The 20079-nt window shown below is 43.8% G+C and overlaps 2 protein-coding genes across 5 annotated transcripts; one reads left to right on the plus strand and one right to left on the minus strand.

The window, feature by feature from the left end:
* Positions 1 to 2117: 2117 nt before the first annotated feature.
* Positions 2118 to 7354, plus strand: LOC108938225 (serine protease 23-like). Of its 3 annotated transcripts, none has more exons than XM_018758625.2 (2): positions 2118 to 2617; positions 6033 to 7354. In XM_018758625.2, the coding sequence occupies exon 2, from the start codon at positions 6049 to 6051 to the stop codon at positions 7174 to 7176; it is 1128 nt and encodes a 375-aa protein (XP_018614141.1). In that variant the 5' UTR covers positions 2118 to 2617; positions 6033 to 6048; the 3' UTR covers positions 7177 to 7354. The 3 variants fall into 3 exon arrangements, with proteins under 3 accessions (XP_018614141.1, XP_018614151.1, XP_018614160.1); XM_018758635.2 differs by having other exon boundaries at positions 2118 to 2457; XM_018758644.2 differs by lacking the exon at positions 2118 to 2617 and adding an exon at positions 4984 to 5250.
* A 1544-nt stretch (positions 7355 to 8898) lies between these two features.
* Positions 8899 to 20016, minus strand: LOC108938222 (transmembrane protein 39A-like). Of its 2 annotated transcripts, none has more exons than XM_018758610.2 (9): positions 19754 to 20016; positions 17025 to 17205; positions 15726 to 15948; positions 15493 to 15576; positions 14946 to 15100; positions 13300 to 13624; positions 10496 to 10683; positions 9664 to 9784; positions 8899 to 9345 (listed from the first exon to the last, which is right to left on the minus strand). In XM_018758610.2, exons 2-9 carry the CDS (start codon positions 17135 to 17137, stop codon positions 9106 to 9108), a joined length of 1449 nt encoding a protein of 482 aa, XP_018614126.2. In that variant the 5' UTR covers positions 17138 to 17205; positions 19754 to 20016; the 3' UTR covers positions 8899 to 9105. The 2 variants fall into 2 exon arrangements, with proteins under 2 accessions (XP_018614126.2, XP_018614116.2); XM_018758600.2 differs by having other exon boundaries at positions 14946 to 15103.
* Positions 20017 to 20079: the final 63 nt, after the last annotated feature.

Here is a 20079-nt window from a genome sequence, read left to right on the forward strand (position 1 = left end):
AAGATGCGCTTTTGGCTTCACGTTTGCCGTTTGTGTCTTTGGCGGTCACGGATAGCACAAACTAAACTAATGCTCACCTTGAACAATTTACATTAGTTCACATAGCTCTGCAGGTGAGGAAATAAGGGCTTACATTGCTCAGCATAAGTTCGATATGGTGTTAAATTTCTTCAGACAAAGAAAGTGGAATTTTACAGAGTCAGTGTAGCAGTCAGCCATCTATCTGTCTATCTTGCAAAATAAAACCTCTGTTAGAAATGCAGTACTTGAACTTCAGAAGTTTAGGTTTCTGACTCATCTTCAGTCATTATTTCTTGGGGCTCTTACTTGTACTTCAAGGCACGGTTAAGACGAGATTTTAAAAGTAATGAACTCAAGCTTGGGCTTGTATGTTTAAGCAGTGTGACTCAGGCCAAGAGTCAGTAGTCACTCTTATCAAAAATAGAAGAAGTGCTAAAATGGTTTATTTATTGAAACTCCCAATAGTTTTTTTTTTTTTAAAGAATGCCACAAGCACTTAACTCATCAGATGGCACAGTGGAACAGTGGATGATTCTGGTGTTTCACAATGTGTGTGGATTTTGCATATTGTCCCTGTGTCTGCAATCAATGCAATGCAAGACACCTGGAAGAAGGTAACAGCAAAACACTTTCTTACTTTCCTCTCCATGGAAACAAGCTTGGAAATGGGCACAGTAAATCGAAGCTGACTCAACAGTCCTTACCCTTCCTTAACTACCCTGTTTAATTGTGAACTTTTTCATATATTCAACTGACAAATAACTTAAGATGACATATATAAATTATTATTATAAGGAGAACCTGAGTGGCTCATGCTTGGGAAATGACCTGGCCGGTGACTTGACTTGAACTCAGGTTGAACTCTGTCTTGAAATTTAAGGACTCTATAAAATTAGTGGTAGTAACACAACCATCAGCCATCAATCTATCAAATTTCAAAATTGCTGATACTAGTGAGGTTCATGGTGGCAACAGGCTGAGTAGAGTAGACTATACATCCCTTTCGGCAGCAACAGCCTTTGGCTTCTCATGAGATGAGTAGCCCTGTCTCCGACCGTAAAAATGTTGTTCACTTTCAGCTGTTTTCTTTTCTTTTAAATAATGGCAAGGATTCTCACTAATCTGAGTTTCATTTTTATCATTCCATAGAAACTTCACGCTTATCTGTTGTTAATTCACCGCATACTTAACGCGCTACTTGTTTCGTCAGTCCTTGAAACCTCTGCTGCCTTTGAAGTAATTAACCTCTCATGGCCTGAGATCTCATACAAAGTACTGGTTTACCTCATACATGTTCACCTCTTCTCAGGTTTTTCAGCAGGGCATTTTCTCTTCTTTTCTACCTTTCCTTTCCCACAGGTGTCCCTCAAGGATCAGTATTCGGACCTCTTATCTTCACACTAGAAAATTCCTGGACCCTATGATGTCCTCTCTCTGTTTCTCCTAACACCTCCATTCAGACACCACCCAGACATTCTCTTTTCCTTCATATAGCTCAGATGTTGCTCCTGAAATATCTGAGGATGACTCATTGTATTCACAATGCAGGACCATTCAAAGTCAGACATCCTCCTTTCATCTTTCAGTCAGACATACTTATTTCAGGTCCCTCCTTACCACCTTTTGTCTGTCCACCATGCAATGTTCTAGCAGGGTTGGGTAAACGTGAGCTCAGATGTACACTTCATGACATTTTATTGATCAGTATAACACCTTAGTTTTGTCTGTGGGTTATACACTCTCACATTACATCCGACTTCAGCAGAATTGTAAATACACAGATTTTATGGGTGTCACATAACCCTGTTTTTTAGGAATCCGAATTCAAACAGGTTATGTCTTCATGCGTTTCTAAAATTCCTCTTAATATTAAAAAAGTTAGCGAGGCAGAGCCATGGTACTCAGTTTAACAGCCGGCTATGGGGTATGTGAACATCACATAAACAGTTACAAAAAATCCAGAGAACTCCATGTATCAGCAGAAACCTTAAGTTTGCCTGGAGAAATAACCGTTAACCACATCATAATTGTCCCCCTCACTCGGAGTGTTAGCGCGGTCACGTGGCGGAGCCCGGTGGGTGTGGGGACCTGGGCCGGGGAGGGTGGACCGGGGGTCTCCGAGCGCGCGCTTCACATCGTGTGTGTCCGCGTCACAGCGAAGTGGCCCGCGCTAACGGAGACATGCACCAGAGTGGGGGAGAGCAACACACACTCGCAAGAACCGGCCTTTCAGATACGCTGCCTCGTGGTGCTTCAGCTGTGGCTTCCTCCTGCTTCGGAGCACCATCATCATCATCATCAACATAAAGTGGGCTGCTCGCTCCATCCTGCCACCCATCAGTCACCCGTCATCTGTCAGCCGCCACCCACCCGTGCATCTGCAGGAGCTCCAGCCCTTCACCTGGCAGCCGGTCCTCCGCACGCACGTCCGCACCGGTGAGACGTCATCCTTTGTGTTTTTTTTTTTTAAACGGTTTCCCCCACCACAGTTTGTTGTCGTAGTTCACGGTGAGAAAACATCGGCGAGAACAGAGAAAGGCGCGAGAGAATCATTTTTTACTCCCCTTCGCTCGTCTAACTGGACGACAAGTTTATGGTAAGTGGATCATCATCATGACTGCAAAAGCTGTGTGTGTCGTTACGCGGCTCTCTGCTCGCGCGGCTCATAACTTCAAAATCGCACGGGGACCTGCTTTTAATCACGGCTTTGCGGCGCACTCACTCACTGCGGACACATTTGAACATTGTAAGTATAAGTGTAGGTCAGTTCTCCGGCTGAGCCTCGTCAGTACAGTAAGTAACACTCGGACAGCGAACAGACGACGTCGCCGGACTCGATGGATGCGGGATCTCGATCTGCCGGCGCGGCGGGGACTCGAACTTCGAACTGTAAAACTGTATCAAACGGTCTTAATATCATATGTGCATGTGGTCTTTTTCGTGCTCGAATCGACGCGTTCGGCTGTGTGCACTTATTATGATGAGCTTTATATATAATATAATATAATATAATATAATATAATAGATCTGCAGAGGTCTCCAGGGTGACAAGCCGGGGCGCTGGGCATGAGCTGAACTCGGCTGTTCTTGTTCTCTTAATACAAAACCGCTTTGTTCCTGCAAAAATAAATCCGAAACAGAGAGCTTTTCGTGAATCAGGGTTTCTTTCCCCTCTCACACTGACGATCTTTAATATTCACTCAAAAAAAAATAAGACCGAGTCCGTCCAGCCAGTGTGACGTCACATTTTACTGACCGCTGCTCCTCGTCCCCCGCTATTGAAAATTAACCGATACAGTTGTGTGCATTCAAATCTTTCGTTAGATACAAGTGTGGGAATATTAACCACTTCACAGAGCTTGTCGGGATAAATAGTTTAGAATGACCATAAGGGGGGGAAAAATCCAACGTGACTAAAATAGCTGGAAGAGAGACGTTTCGCTCATTCTGCCACAGACTCTGCTCACACCAGCTAATGCTTTTCATTTGACGAACTAAATTGGGTTTTTTTCCCCTCTAATTGTTTAGAAACCAGGAGTTTTCCGGCTCACGGAACAGACACAATAATTAAAGCAGTAACATGGAACCGTGGTCATAGTTCGTAGGAGGGGAAAAGTCCAATTAAAGGAGGAATAGTTGGCCGGGGCCTGTGAGCTCGGGACTGCTCATAAGCCACCGGATGAAATAGTTGACCTCAGACCCCCCCATATGTGGTCTTCTGTGGACTTATAAAATCTCTGCCTTCTTAAAACAGAGGAAACACACACACTTTCTGAAACTGCTTGTCCCAAGTGGGGTCAGGGTGAGCCGGAGCCTAACCCAGCAACTCAGGCCGTAAGGCCGGAGGGGACACACCCAGGACAGGACGCCAGTCCATTGCAAGGCACCCCAAGGGGGACTCGAACCCCAGACCCACCGGAGAGCAGGACCCAGCCAAACCCAGCACGCCACTGCACCCCGCGGAGAAAACAAAACTGCTAAAATTCCTCATCAAGTCGCCGATCCGGTGCGAGCCTCCCCACCCGGTCCCGGGCCCGTGGGCCGACGACACCCTCGTATTCCTTTGTATCCTCATTGTCCCTGCGCTGCCTGTCTCAATGCTCTCATTCTCAAGCGGGCTGGAATCCGTCGGGCTGCGCCCTCGCGGTTATCCCGAACCGCGCAGCTTCTTCGGAAGCCCTTCTAAACGTCCCATTATTTTTTACTGTCCCCCAGCAATTTTGCGCTCATTTAGACAACTGTGTATTTACAGAATGTACGCTATGCAGCAGGGTTTGCCAAAGACCCTTTTTCCCCCCAACCACTCAATGTGCTGCGCACAATTGGAGCGTGCTAGATAGGAGAGGCAGCGCACGGTTGTATTTTTGTCTTATCAGGAAAGCTTCCAAAAGTGACCAGAGGTTCATCCAACCCATTTGTCCCTTCCCCGCAATGCTGCTGTGGAGAGCGATGTTCTAGATTCACCCAAGCTACGCACACTTGAGCGCAGGCACGCAGGAATGCGTTAACCGCGCGCAGTACGGCGGCCCTCGCTCTCAGCCACAGCAAAATCCCAGCAGCGGAGTAAGTCCTGCAGCAGAAGCACAAGTGTCATTTTCAGGTGTGTGATAGTTTGCTGGGGTGAACAAAGAGCTACAGAGCAGATGTAATGAATTCCCCCCCCCGCTCCCCAAGCTAGGGTGGCGTTCCTGCAGAGACCTGGGGTGGGACTATTCTTTCCACACATGGGACTTTTCTTTCTGCACGAACACCAGGCGGGTGTTTCACGAAACAAGATAGCTAGTTCATCTGACTACCAAAAAAGACCATCTTACACTTATATGAATAACCCTGAGTTTTGAAAGGATTATTTTTATCGGTATATTGTTACTGACGAAACAGTGTCCTCCTTGTTGAAATACCCGCTGGATGTCCAGACTTGATTCAAGCCTATCGCATTGTGTCCAATAAGTCATCATTCTTCAGCAGTTCAACCGACTGAGAACGTGTAGGTTGTCAAAGGCATGCAGAAAATGCTGGAATACACGTACGAGCCTTCGGAAAGGATAGACGACTGGGAGGGGCTATTTTTTTTTTTCTTTTTTAACCAGGTGTTTGCTATGTGACACTTGAGCCGTTGACCTTGAGGCTTGGTCAAGGACTGTTTGCATAACCACAAAATTGTTGGCTCCGCTTTATTATAAATACCTTGCTGGAGATTTCTCACCTCGGAGCTGTCCCTGGAAGAAGGTAAAAATTTAAAACTGACCTCGAGTGGGGTTGCGTACAAGGCCTTAGGCTAACAAAGTGACGGGCACGCGCTCGAGTGCAGCACGTCTTATGCTTTGCTCTTCTTGGCATTGGCTCCAGGTCGCTGTGAACCTACTTGGATGAGCGTGTAAGGAAAATGGATAGAAGATTTATTGGCCTGTTTGGAAGACACCATCCTCCAGAGAAGTTTTCCATTGCGTACTTTAGCCGATTTAGCCAGTCTCGTACTAAAATCCTTCTCGGTGCCAGCCACGAGACACCGCTGCAGGGGTTCGTCCTCAGATCGTTTTGTCCAGCTGCTAGTGAACGTACCAGGTCAAGAGGAACAATCCTTGTATCATTTGAACCTGTTGAAAGAAATATTCCCTTTTGTGTTCCACCAGATTAGGTCAGGGGCAGTGTTGCAACAGAGTGTCATTGTTAACATCCCCTCTAGAGCTCAATCTTAGATCCTCACTACTATGCTGTAATTTTGTGTTACCTCCCATGTTCATACGGTAAACATCAGCAATGGAACTGAAGTAAATTCTCCAAGCCACGGCAGAGGAATATGTGTTCCTCCTGTCTAGAGAGAAAATAATATATGGGGGTGAAAGGTCTGCCTTGGGAATGGGTTACTGTGGACCTTCACATCCTCCATAGAAGGGAGGTAAACAGATAGGCATGGGGAAAAATGCTGCCGTCAGAGGATGCACATCCCTCACACAAGCTTTTCCTCTTTCCCCTGACTCATCCTCCTTCTTGCTCCTGCTTTAATCCAGGTGCTTCCTTGTGACCATGCAGCCCTCCATCTTGGCACCACTATTCTTGCTGCTGTGTTCTGACCTGGGCATCTGCCTTCAGAGAAGCCCCTGGATCCCACAGTGGCCCCTAGAGCGCATACCAGTGGTCCTGCCCCAGCAGACAGAGGAGAGGCCTGCCCCACAGTTCCTGTCACAAGTTCACCTGGAGGTGACGTCCCCATGCAGCCCGGAATGCCACAAGCAAGCCCCAACCCCCACTTACTGGGACTTACGGGACTTTCTGTCTTACGAAACGCTGCACTCTAATGGCAGCCTTATGGAGACCAAGGTTGGAATATATGGATTCAACTTAGGCGACCTGCGCGGGCCTTCTGGTCGAACCCGGGCAAAGCGGCAGGTTTACGGCCACGATAGTCGCTTCAGCATTGTGGGCCGCGACTTCCTGATCAACTATCCATTCTCCACAGCCGTGAAAACGTCCACAGGCTGTTCGGGGATCCTAGTTGGAGAACGGCACGTCCTGACAGCTGCACACTGTGTGCATGATGGGAAGACCTATGTGAAGGGAGCGCAGAAGCTGAGGGTGGGCTTCTTGAAACCTCAGCAACGCAGCCCTGCCCCATCCAACAGCAGCAGTGGGCCGACTCTACCCGACAAGATGAAATTCCAGTGGATCCGAGCGAAGCGCACCCACGTTCCCAAAGGGTGGATCAAGGGCAACGGTAATGACATCGGCATGGACTACGACTATGCGTTGCTGGAGCTCAAGAAAGCACACAACCGGCGCTACATGAAGCTGGGTGTCAGCCCCCCTGCCCGCCAGCTGCCTGGGCGAAGAGTCCAGTTCTCAGGGTTTGACAATGATCGGCCAGGTCAACTGGTGTACAGATTCTGCGATGCCACCGAAGAAACTTACGACCTCTTGTACCAGCACTGCGATGCCCAGCCCGGTGCCAGCGGGTCCGGAATCTACGTCCGCATGTGGAACCGCCTGCGCCGAAGCTGGGAGCGCAAGATCATTGGCGTTTTCTCCGGCCACCAGTGGGTTGACCGCAGCGGTGCTCCGCAGGAGTACAACGTAGCGGTGCGGGTCACACCACTGAAGTATGCCCAGATCTGCTACTGGATCAAGGGGAACTATGTGGACTGCAGGCAGGGCTAACAGGCAAAGGTTATTCCATACACACACACACAAACTTAAATGCCTTACATAGAAAAACTTTCAACACAACACACAGGCAATGCTCTGTTTAACTTGGAGAATGTTACATATATGTTATACACTGGAGAAGTATTCATGTGCTTTAGTCTTTTTTGCTTCCTCTGCCAAATGAGTAGCAGATTTTCTAGAAGAACACTGGGGGTGTAGGTAGCGGACTCTCGGGTATAGCAGTCTGATCCTAATCAGATTTTCATGCCCTCCCTCAACTATATCAAATATATGATGCATCACAGGCTTCACCGAAGGTTCCAGCCTTAACTTTAACCTTAATACTGCGTACCGCGTTATCTTTTCTACAGCATGTGGCCATTCGCTACGGAATGGTTTCTAATGGGTTCTCCTTCCTCCAACATCATAACGAAGCACTTTGTAAAGACTTTGTACCACAGGCTAATAAATGGCTCCCCCTGTTGACTCGCTCAGCACTAAAAAGGGAAACCGATGCATACAACCTAACCGATAACACTCCTTGTAAAAAACAACTTTGTAGCCACGTTCTTAAAAATTACTGTGCAATGTAATCGACTGTAGGCTTTTAAACTGAGAAACCTAATGCGGCAATAAATTTTGGTCACAACACCTAGTTTACTTCAAAACAAATATTTAATGCATGGAAACAATTTCTTACACGGAAAATTTTCCTGCTATCAGTACTTTTTCTGGCCTGCAGACATTTCACAGAGATGTGTACACATACCACTAAGACACAGTGATATTACTTTTTTATTTCATAAGTTTGTAAGTCAATGACATGATGAACTTGCAGTCAGTGAAATGATTCAGTTTTCCAGTAATGGTCCTCACTTTCCTCTCTTTTTTGTTCAACTGAAGGTCATGTCAGTTAATCAATTGACCAGTTCACCGAATGAATACTGTCCAAATCATATTAAACAGAAAACTTACAATTATTAGTATGGGAGACTTACTTGTATGTGGCTCCGTTATTTAACGTGTTCTGTCACAAAGCTGACTAAATACAGGGAACGTATACAGGCTGCTAGCACACTAATGTGCCAGTAATGGTTTCATAATATCACCTGCAAAATAACATTCAGCACTACTGAAAAAAATCCTCATCTAAAGGGATTCAAATCTTGCATTACTTCAAATGAACAGCTGAGTGAGACTTAAGTATTTATGAGCTCAGTTTGAACACACAGGCATAGGAACAGGTGAGGAACAAGACTGGAAAACAAGGTCCTGACTGATGACCCTGGGCTCTGGCCACCTAACTACACCTGAGGAAAGCACAGACACTAATCACCCAGAAGGACTGGCTCTGTGTTGGTATTTGGCACTGAGGAAATAAAAAGAATGCCCAGCATTTCTGTTCAGCAAAGAATACAGGTATTTTGAATTATCTGTGGGACCAAGTTCTATGGTCCAGTTTTCGAAACCCTGAGAACCTGATGAACACGAAGAACACAGGTGTAATTCAGCATCCACTGAACCGGCAAGTGACCCAGTTGGCTTTCGACTGCGATCTTTTCTGTGACTGGCCTCCTCAGTGCCACCATTTCTCCTTTCACTGATCACCTTCATAAACAGAAAAAGCAACTTGCACAACTTGTCATTTTACTACCAGCTTTTTGAGACAATAATGCATTGACATTCCAAGACAGGTACCATTATGGAATGACTCATTTGCACAGCACTGTGCTATGTGCAAAAAGTACAGGCACTCTGGAACAGCATACAAAATATACTTTTTTTTTTCTTAAATAGATATAAAGAATAAAGACTGCATGAAAAATAAAACTATGAAAATATCTCTGAATTCACTGCTAACTCCCTTCACAGTTTTTTTTTTTTTTTTTGAAAAAGCCAGTGGGAGAAGCAGGCTTTGCCCAAGTGCCCCTTGCCCAGCAACTACTGGGACTTGAGGCCCAGGTTGCCGTTGCTCAGGGACACAGAGTAGGCCTTGCCCAGCACAATGCGATCCCGTAGCAGTCTGAACACCACATAGTAGTTGCAGAAGAGGAGGAGGCCAAGTGACAGTGTGTGGTTCCAGCGCTCTGAGCGCAGCAGCGAGTACAACTGGTACAGGACCACACTGGACTCGATCCCAATCAACAGGTTCAGGATCCGCAATGGCTTGTGGAACAACAACTGCGAGAAAGACAGCAAGAGAGAACTGTAAACACAGTACGTAAAATATACCTTTGAAAAATAAGTTTTTAAAAAAAAAATCACAAGACCTTGAAAAAAGAAAAAAAAAATGCAGCTTTTTTGAAGCTGGTAAAGCTAAAGTGCAGGTCTAGCTCATTCCATATACGTATTGTACTTTATTTAGGAAGTGATGGAGGGCATGAAAGAACTACAACTCTACAAAGCCGGCATCAAGGAGGACATCAGAAGGACAGCTTTGAAAACATAAGGGAGGTATTTAGGACGGTTTTGTGGCTGGACGTATAATAAGCAACTCACATAAAATCTGGCGTGCGAGACGTCCGAAGGCAGCGCCACATTGTAAGGCCCCACTGCCTTGTAGAGGCTGCGGCTGTGCCGCACCAGCACCCCCTGGGGCCAGATGGTGCTTTCTGACCAGCTGGAAACACAAAACATACACACCATGAACATTTCCAAGTTACAACACTCACTTTCCTTGGTGTTACACTGTTCAGCCAAAGTTTACTGCAGTTCAGTCATATTCAATTCAATGTATTTTTATACCATAATTCTTTAATTTACCTGTGACCTTTAGTAGAACTTGCTAGCTGTGCTTATACAATAAGGAAGTTACCATGGATGCGAGAAGGAAAACTGTACATATTCCACTTTACTAAGGGTGTTTTACAGCAGTGTGCCTATATTAAAATTATCCATCAATCACCGCTTGTCCTGTGCAGGGTCACGGTGAAGCCCATCTCAGAAGCATAGGGGTGAGCCAAGGTACACCCTGAATGGGACACCAGTCAACTGCAGGGCAGTCTCATACACGTTAATACCCTCACATATGAAACTGGAACACTCAAAGGAAAGCAATGCAAACACGGGGAGCATATTTAAACTTCAGACAGACTTGGTTGGATTCAAACTCGCAGCCCAGTAGGTGTGAGGGACCAGTGCTACTTTCTGTGCTACTGTGCTGCCTCTGGTTTAACTCATTTAATAAACTGAAAGATTTCAATGATATCATCAACAGTACATATCAAATCATGTGCAAAACCAGTTGCTAGCTAGACTATCAAAACAGTTTAACAAGTGCAGTGAGAAGGGGTCTGACCCCAGTCCACTCCCTCCATGCATAGACACTCACAGGTGCTGTGGGGCATTGCTGTATGATCCATGTTCCAGCCTTTGCCATCTGCCCAAGTGGGCAGCAGAGCGGTGCAGCTGGTCACAGTAATTTGGGGGTAAAAGTTGGGTCATCAACATCACAAAGGCATTGATCCACACCACAATGAGGTGCTCGCATGACCAGCGCATGTCGTAGTACTGTGTCGTCTGAAAGAAAGTGTCACCATGATTATTTGACAACACAAGTCAGAAAACTGAAAAAAGTTCTCTCCATTATTGTACAGTGTTACTGACTGAGTGTCACGAAAATGTTTACCATATCAATTATGGCTCTCGTGATCGTTACGTATTTTACGGAAGCTACTGAGCTACACATTACACTATATCTTTAACTTAAAAAAAAACAAAAAAAAACAAATGGGACTGGAAATCAAATTGTTCGTAAATCTAATCACAATCAAAGTTTAATAATACAGCTTAATCCCTTGATTTATTCATAGGTCTTTTAAAGTCTTGTAAATATACATTACATAAAGCTATAATGAATAAAAATTTTTTAAAAAATTGCTGAGAGACTTTACACTGCTTTTGTCAACCCCTTATACAATTCAGGATCTCAGTGTTCTGGAGATCTAGTCTTGTATCCTAGAAACACAGGGTGAATGGCAGGATACGCCATGAACAGAAAGCTACTGCACTGAGGTACTTTTACTTTAACATTAAAGGCTACTTTAAAATAACTGAACATTAAAAAAATAGGTCATATCCTCAACCTATTCAATGTGCATCAGGTAGCATAGGAGGAATAGAGAATGGAGAGTAAGTTGGAGTGTAATGGAGTTATCATTAGGGAAACTTACTAAAAAGTGTTTGATCTTAAACACCCACTACATGTCTTATTTGTGACTCAGGAAATAACAAAACTGGTGGAAAAGATTGGACTGATTTATCAAAGGCATCTGCAACATTTGTCAACATCTAGGTATTGTCAGGTTGCATTCTTATGTATATGCTATATTTTCTCTAGGTGGTTCCTGTTAATAACTTGGATATAGCCATTATTTACATTTATTCATTTGGCAGACGCTTTTGTCCAAAGCGACGTACATCTCAGCAAAAGTACAATTTATGCATTACATTAAGAGATTATGCAGCAAGACATTGAAAGTACAGTAACTTCTGCAACTACATGAGTTTTCATAATGTAAATTGGCTCATATGTGATTGGTAAAAAGGGGAACGATATCAGTATAACTCAAAACTCGATTTGGTTTATATGCAACTTCATCCCAAACATACATGTTTTACCTCACTAAGTAAATCAGCTGAACCTGAAGCAATAAACTGGGAAATGTATGCATGTACATGAGGTACCAGTGTACTGGGTGCATTCTGCCCCAGATCTAAAAGTGTAAATACTTTATCCAAGACAATCTCAAGGTATTTTAACAAAACTTCACAAAACCTAGAAATGAAGTCATCAAAAGTGAATACTGGAAATAAATTTAAAAACAATAATCAGCAACTCATTGGCTACAATTACTACAAGAAACTATGGCATAATGTTCTTATTAATAAGCAGTTCAATGCTAAACAGCTGCCCTGCTGTACTGAGTTCATTGATGATATACTTTTCTGCAGGCCAGTATCCAAGTCAGCACTTAATCTGCTTTCAGTACTGCCTGTGTTAAAGCATTACTGGCTTTCATCAAGGAAAATAAGCTATCAACAGTTTAAATTGTCATCCTGGGCAGCTGTCTAGCTTCTGACTTATTGAAGATTCATCAGTATAGAATTATAAAATTGACTGAATGGCTCCAACTGTCATCTATACATACGCTCTCTCACACACAGATACAACAAAAAAACATGGCACTACTACAGAAAGAAAAACTAATCTCAAAATAATTATAAATTAATATGGGAATGACCACTGTTCAAGGCTGGATATTGGAACCGTAGTTCCTCAGATGGTATTCAGCAGGTGGAATTCAAACAGCTATTGTCTTGACTGGGTTATCTGGGGGGGGGAAAATCTATTTTTTGCAGAACTGTGACTTGAATATGGCTATAAAAGACATGAGACTATTGTAAGGGTCCATTGGCACGCCACAGTCACCTAATGGATGCATTAAGAATGAAAACAAAGTGGTTGATGCAGGTTCTTGTAAAGCTAAGGCAACGGTCTTCATGGAGTTTGAAATGTGTAAAATGAGCAAGGCTTTATTTTGCTCCAAATTTCAGTGTGAAAACACAAGCTATTTTTTGTTTTATTTCATGTAGTAGGTGAATAAAACTATAGTACTTTGTGAACCGCACATAAATGTCCCCATTTTTACTGACAAAGAATACTGGCTCAGCTTTACACACAGTAAATAAGAGCTGGATATTAAATTGATTGGGTCAAAATATCACGTCTGTGAATTGGCTGGGAAAATATTTCATAATTTTGGTTTGAACTTGGTCTCGCTGTGTCTATAGTCTTGTGTCTTGGCCTGGGGGCTGTGATTGTCAGTTCTTCTTTGAACTCTACTGACTCACAGGTAAACTGCTTAAAACAGCAGAGTATATACTCATCATGTACCCTTCATCATTACTTTACAGACACAAATCATCACAGCATCCACATTTATTCATAACTATTATATATTCCTGTATGTCTTTAGGGAGCACCACAAGAAGCAGCTGATGGCACTCTTCAGCTGAAGAAAGCAACAGATGGAGAAAAAAAAAGTATACCAGGATAGAGCGGTCATAAGGAGAGGAACTAAAGAAAGTATGTCAATGCAATGATTGAAGGACAAACTAAGACATGGGACTCACTTTAACAAAGCAGAGGGGCAGGAAGGCTACGTAGTAAGCACTGAAGAGTGAGTTGAAGAGCACTTCCTTAATGCGCCGGTTAAAATCCATCTTGAGCCCCTCCACTTCACTGCGAATGTGCTCGGGCGAGATAGGGCAGGTGTGGGCTGGCAAGGAGGTGTGGCTGGTGAAATGTTCACGCAGGTTCTCCCGCAGCAGTGTCAGAAGGTCCCTGGGTCGACCTGGTGGCCCATCTGTCTCCTGATCGAGGCAGGTGCAGTCGGCAGGGATGGTCTGCGAGCGACTGTCATTGTGGAAACAGCAAAGTGGAAAATACACCCCAAACCTGTAGACAGAGAGGCGGTACAAGTAAGCAGTAGTCCACAGCACCGTTTGTGCCTGGTGCAGGAACTTGAACTCGGACGAGTCAATTTTACATTTCTTTCTTAGCTCTGCATTTTCATTAAAGATCCTAAAGCCTTCTAAGTGATTGTCATGTCTGGAAAGGAAGAACATAAAATAACTGTAATTGAACTAAAACTTTTCTAGACCTTGTTCTCAAATTGAAGATGGGAATAAAAAGAAAAAGCAAAATGGTCTTATGCATCATGCATTTTCCTTACAGCAGAATGTATCATTGTTTACCCCTTTACTAAAACATATGGGTACAAAGCACACGTGTCACTCCTATGCAGTTGTATCCTGGGAGCCAGTGTTATTGATAGAGGTAATGCCAGTCGACTGAATAAACTGATCAAGAAAGCTGGCTCAGTCCTGGGAGTTAGGCTGGACTTTCTGGAGGAGGCAACAGAAAGAAGAGCTCTCAACAAACTCCTAGCCATCACGAACAATTGCTCCTTCAGCCTGCATGAAAACCTGGTTATATAGAGGAGCACATACAGCACCAGACTGGTCCACTTGTGCTGGTCCAAGGAGTGACACCTGAGGTCATACATTCCAATGGCCGTTAGGAATCGTTATAGAGCCTGTCACTGTCGGGGTGGCACTGACCTCTTACAGTCCTAGTGGTGTTGAGCTGTCTGCACTACTTTTCTTCATTATTTACACACTTTCTCTTTGCACTCTTTTATACTTCAGAGGTCAAAGCTGATATTTATTTACAGTTATTCATATCCTTTGTCACTATTGTAGCTTTGTGCAACTTCCTCTGGGATCACTAATGTATTTATCTTTGTCGTCTCTTTATCTACCTAATGATGACCTTTTAAGCCAATGTCTATTAAGGCTAAAGCAAAGTGATGATTCTACAGCTGAGGACTAAACCAGTGTCATCAAGTGCTGCAGAACATGCTTCTTTCTATTCAAAACCACTTCTAAACATTTCTTTTCGTAGAATACTGGATACCAAGTCACCTCACCTCATGTTTCAAGTGCAAATGAGGTATTAATTTCATTATAACAGCTTAGTTTAAACAAAACTTGCACTACATAGCCATATGTGAAGAATGAGGGCAACAAAAGGTATTTTCAGCTTTCAAAGTCACCACATGAAGACCTAATTATGCAGCAAAACCAAAGGCGGCTCTTTTACATGTTACTGTGAGTGCGGTGGTCTGTGAAAGTGGTTCCTGCAAATATTCACAGTTCTTCACTTATGCATACAAGGTTAAGATGAGGTGTGTGTGTGTACAACACGAGAGACTCACGGGTAACCCAAGAAGAGCAAGCTGAGCACCGAGTGGTTCCTGAAGAGCCTGATCAGCGTCCAGCACAGAACCCACCCGCACAACATGAGCAGGACCAGCTGGGAGGACATCAGGATCATGTACTGGAGCAGGGAGGTGACACTCACCTGGGAGGTCTGCTGGAAACAGCACTGCAGTTATATTCTCAGCCACCACACAGTAACCTCCACATGTGGCGAAGATGCAGTTCACAGGGACTTTAAGCACCTTTTCTCGTCACATCAAAAACACACACGTGTTCTGAAAAATTTTTGCTCATCTCTGCAGCGAAACACTCCAATGAAAAAACTTCTATGATGACAGCAGGCAAATGTTAATAAAATATTCCAAAAATGTATAAGCTGTTTTAATATAAGTTCCAAAACTGGCACGAATGCGACTTTCAAGTGTCGCATGCACCAGCAATTTGCTACCATAGCACCTGTCTTGGGAGACAAGTCTCAGAACTTACTGACCGCTCTAAAAAAAAAGCAGAGTGCAGACACTACCACACTGATCTTAGAGGTACCTTAGAAACAATTGTCCACACTAGTCTCCTTGCCAGCATGACGGTGATGAAGATGGCCAAGTCATGGTCCATTAGATCAAAATTCTGTGAGCAACAACAAAAAAGACCAACAGAAATCAAGTTAAAATGCTGACAATCACCTGTTAAACACTGCCTAAGAATAATCAGCTGAAAACACTGAGGAAAATGCATATCTATCACAGGTGAGAATATTTATGGACTTTACAATATACCAACGAGGTGGAGGCAGTAGGGTTGCTGTAGGGATACCACCAGACAGTCCTATAAATGTTGAGGTACTGCACAAATAGCGCCACCAGCAGGTAGAGGAAGAGTAGGAACTCAAAGACGACAGTGTTCTCCAGAGGGATGCTGGGGATGCGTGAATGGCGGACAGGCTCCGGGGTAACGAGGTTTGTGAGGGGGACTGGAGACAGACCCACAGTATTACTGCCCCTGCAGAGAGTGAAAGAGTCAGGGAGAAGTGTTTGTATGTGCATTAATTCATTTACCAGAAAGACTTTTCTATTGCCATTTTTGATCCATTATCAAAATCCATTTGCAGTCTAGTCCAGTACTGGACTGTGATGGTCTGAAGGCTATACAGTGTACATCCTCGATGGAATGCCAGTCCATCTCAGGCCAATCAGAGACACTCATTCACTCACAATCACATGCAATTTAGAATTACCAATTCAGCCAAAAGACATCTTAGGACTGTGGGAGGAAACAGGAGCACCTTGAAGAAACCCGTAAAACAACAAACTCCACACAGACTGAGCTGTAATTGAATCCATGTCCAAATCATGAGCCCAGGCGTTATGTAGCACCAGCATAACTCACTACGCTACGAAGGCAAGTGAACGAGTGTATGATTGCCCTTTCCAACATGTTTACGTCTTCTTCAAATTAAAATACAGACGTTTTTCTGTGCATTGGTTGTGCACATTAAATGTCATATGCTGAGGCAGAACATCGATCGAGCAATCAGGTAGCTCTTTAACTTGGCACTAGGAAGCAGCTCTGTGTTGCTTTGCAGTAATGATGATGAAAGTAGTACAAGGAGAAATGTTTTGTAGCCACTCCCAGTTAGCAAGACTGTGCTTACATCCCTTTTGGCTCTGTGAAATGGCAATGACATTCAGTGTGACGCTGCACATGTGCAGCACTTAACACAAAACCGGACAATTTAGACCTCCATTGAGTTTCTAAGTACCATAAAAAGCCAATAAATTACATTAAATACATTACGTGAAGGACAACAGGGCTTTGGTACTGTGAGAAAGCCAAATTTACTGTCATTAATAGCCCACATTCAGGTGCACACAGCCTACCTGCCACATGGCTTCCTGTGGACAGCACTTCTGCTTCAGTGTAAGCAGTAAACAACACAAGTGAGGTCTTACCAGCAGACACCAGGCAACACAGCTGATTATTACCATGCGACATAACAGGTAAGGTAATGGCAATGGACTGTATAGCTTACAAAGAGATTCTGATGCACAGTCAGGACTGTCAGGAGAAGTGCTCACCTGGCACGGACCCCCATGCCGTTGCTACAGCTGCTCCCGACCAATGTCTGTAACGTCGGCAAACCGGAGCGGCTCAGCTGCTGTCTAGTCGGTCCCCTCCGACCCCCCGGCATGACCCGCAATACCACCTAGTCCAGTTTCTCCTCACACCAGCTTCAAACCCAAGCAGAGATCTGCTCACCTGCAGTGACAGCACAGTACAGCACAAGATTGACAGAAAGAAGGGGAAAGAGGAAAAAAAAAAAAAACCACATTAGTACATGACCAGTCACGTATACATGTTTACAGGCATATATTTACATGCATATCAAAAAAAGCTTCAGACAAAGTTATTCATCTTTGCACAGCAGCGGTCTCCAGCCCTTGTCCTGAAGATCAACAGCATATGCAGCTTGCAGTCCGACTGCTTCTTCCATGATATATTTTCACCACTATTTTTTGGTGAGATCGAGTTACTTATATGAAAATGAAGACTCCACCGTTGTTTTTTTACATGGGATCTGGAAAAAAAACTTGCTCATTTTACATTACGACCAAATTCATTGTGTCTCTGTGATGCCCTTATAATGACTACAATGAAGGCCTCCATACCCATTGATTTTCAGGATTATAGTTATTGTGGGACAACAAACGCCACTAGCGTTCAGTGTGGAACAAAAATTTTTTTGCAAAGCCATCCCTGTTACCACATACTTATTTCCAGGTTTGGTTCATTTCTTATAACAAATAACAACCTTCCTGCTCTATACAATGGAAGGCATAGAATCATATTTCATACTCACCGTTTACTTCCGTTCGTAATTATACTGTAATACCAGAGGTCGATTTATACCCTGGTTAAGCAAAATCACAAAAACACTTAAAATTTAACAAATTATTCATTTATAGCCAACCAGAAAATTCATAATTACACACAAACAAGCTGAGGTTTCAACTAACAACTAAACACACTTTTTAAGCTTGTTGATTCCATGTCTCTTTTCACACACTAATGTACCGCTGGCACAATACAGGATTATAAGAAACGTGCGCATATCAAATCAGGACAAAAGTTAGTGGAAACTGGAGTGTTTGGTGGCTGTCATTCACAACAAGCCAAGGATTGATTTCTCTACATAAACACAGATTTGCTGTTGAAAAACATCTACTGACTGCAGAAAAATTAATAAAATTGTTAAAATGTTTTTTTTTAAAAAAGAGCCCCCCCCCCTTCAAAAATAATGGCCTAAAAGTATATCACATCAACTTATGGATCAAAGAGAGACAAACAGCAATGCATAACATACCAAAAATGTGAGTTCAAACCTTTTTGTTCTTATATACAAAGCTATGTGACATGGATGTCTGGGGATATGAATTCAGATCAGGCAACAAGGAGCTACTGTTAAAATACTCAAATTTATATTTGTGCAACAACTGCTGCAAAGAACAAGGATGCAAGAACATTACATAAATACTAGTATAATAATGATTCCAAAAAACAAAAGACTAATCAAATTATTTAGATATAAAGGGTACAATAAGTTTGAAATTCACCATCCCAATGAGAAGCTACATTGTGCAAAGAGGAAAAACGAGAACTTCAAATTCATTATACACATGGGAAATTACGTGCATTTAAAAAAAAAAAAAAACTGCAAATATCTTTTTTTTTTTCTGTAAAATAACTATTTAGAGAGATAGCCTTAACAGTTATTCAATGAAAACTATAATAAAGCCATAAGTTCTGTGTCATTCTGTCATCATGTGAGAATTAATGAGGCTGTTAACACTACACAGTGTTCACTGGTCCAGTCGCTTTGGAGAAAAACATCTGCTAAATAAATAAATGTAAGTGCAAAAAAGTAAATATGCATCCAAGTGCAGACTTCAGCACGAACATTAATAACAGCTTTGGAAATGTAAGAAATTTCATAAAGTTAAATAATAATATTTCACTTAAATGTCAGTATGGGGGGGCACGGTGGCGCAGTGGTGCAGTGGGTTGGACCGGGTCCTGCTCTCCAGTGGGTCTGGGGTTCGAGTCCCGCTTGGGGTGCCTTGCGATGGACTGGCGTCCCGTCCTGGGTGCGTCTCCTCTCCCTCCGGCCTTACGCCCCGAGTTGCCGGGCTAGGCTCCGGTTCCCCGCGACCCCGTATGGGACAAGTGGTTCAGACAGTGTGTAACTAAAGGAGGCAGTGACAGCATGGAACTGCTTTTCAAGCAACCGACGGGCTGCAGCAGGTTCAAATCCCAGGAAGAGAAATTATGCATCACGTAACCAATGCCACCATATCCCTAAATGAGTACACGACGAGCCTGCACTGTTCATAACAATATCCAGCTGCAGATTAATAAGTGAAAATGTACTTCTGTACACACCTAGGCTAAGGGGTAAATCATCATTATCATGTTGATGTAAGTGACCTTCACCTGCAGGCGTTCGCTAAAGAAACGCTAATAGCACAATAATAAAAATATGATGGTGATGTACACACTTTATCCAAAAAAGAAAAACCGTCCTCCACTGACTGAGGCGGAAATACGTCGCTTACCTGTCACTTTCCAGTTTCCTCAACCCTCATATATATATATATATATATATAAGTTCGTGCATCATGAGAGCTGCAGCCGGTGTCATATTAAGTACAATGTAACCCCGTTACGTGCGTTTGCCCTGTCACCTGTGTGTGTGCTGTGATGATGCATCGTGTTGGTTTCAGTGCAGAAGTGGAGAGGAACTACTCACACAGACACACACTCAGTGGCTGCTGCCGCAGAGAGAGCTGCTCTACGCTACGGGCTCCCACACCACGGCCGTGCAGCCACTGCGCCGCCCTCGTAGAACATCTCGCTCTCCTGTAAAACTTCTTCCTCTGGAACGTTAAAGTCCACAATAGAACCCGTGTTGGAAAGCTAGCGGCGCGGACACCGCATAACCGCTCTAGCTCACACAAATAAGTACTCCCGGTTTGCAGAGAGAGGCTCGCTCGTCGCATCAGACGTGGCAGCCTCACGCCTCCCTCTTCGGGCGCGTCACGCACTGCGACTGACTGCGCAGCCGCAGTCAAAGCC

Source organism: Scleropages formosus, chromosome 12 (assembly GCF_900964775.1).
Source record: "Scleropages formosus chromosome 12, fSclFor1.1, whole genome shotgun sequence".
Lineage (NCBI taxonomy): Eukaryota > Metazoa > Chordata > Actinopteri > Osteoglossiformes > Osteoglossidae > Scleropages > Scleropages formosus.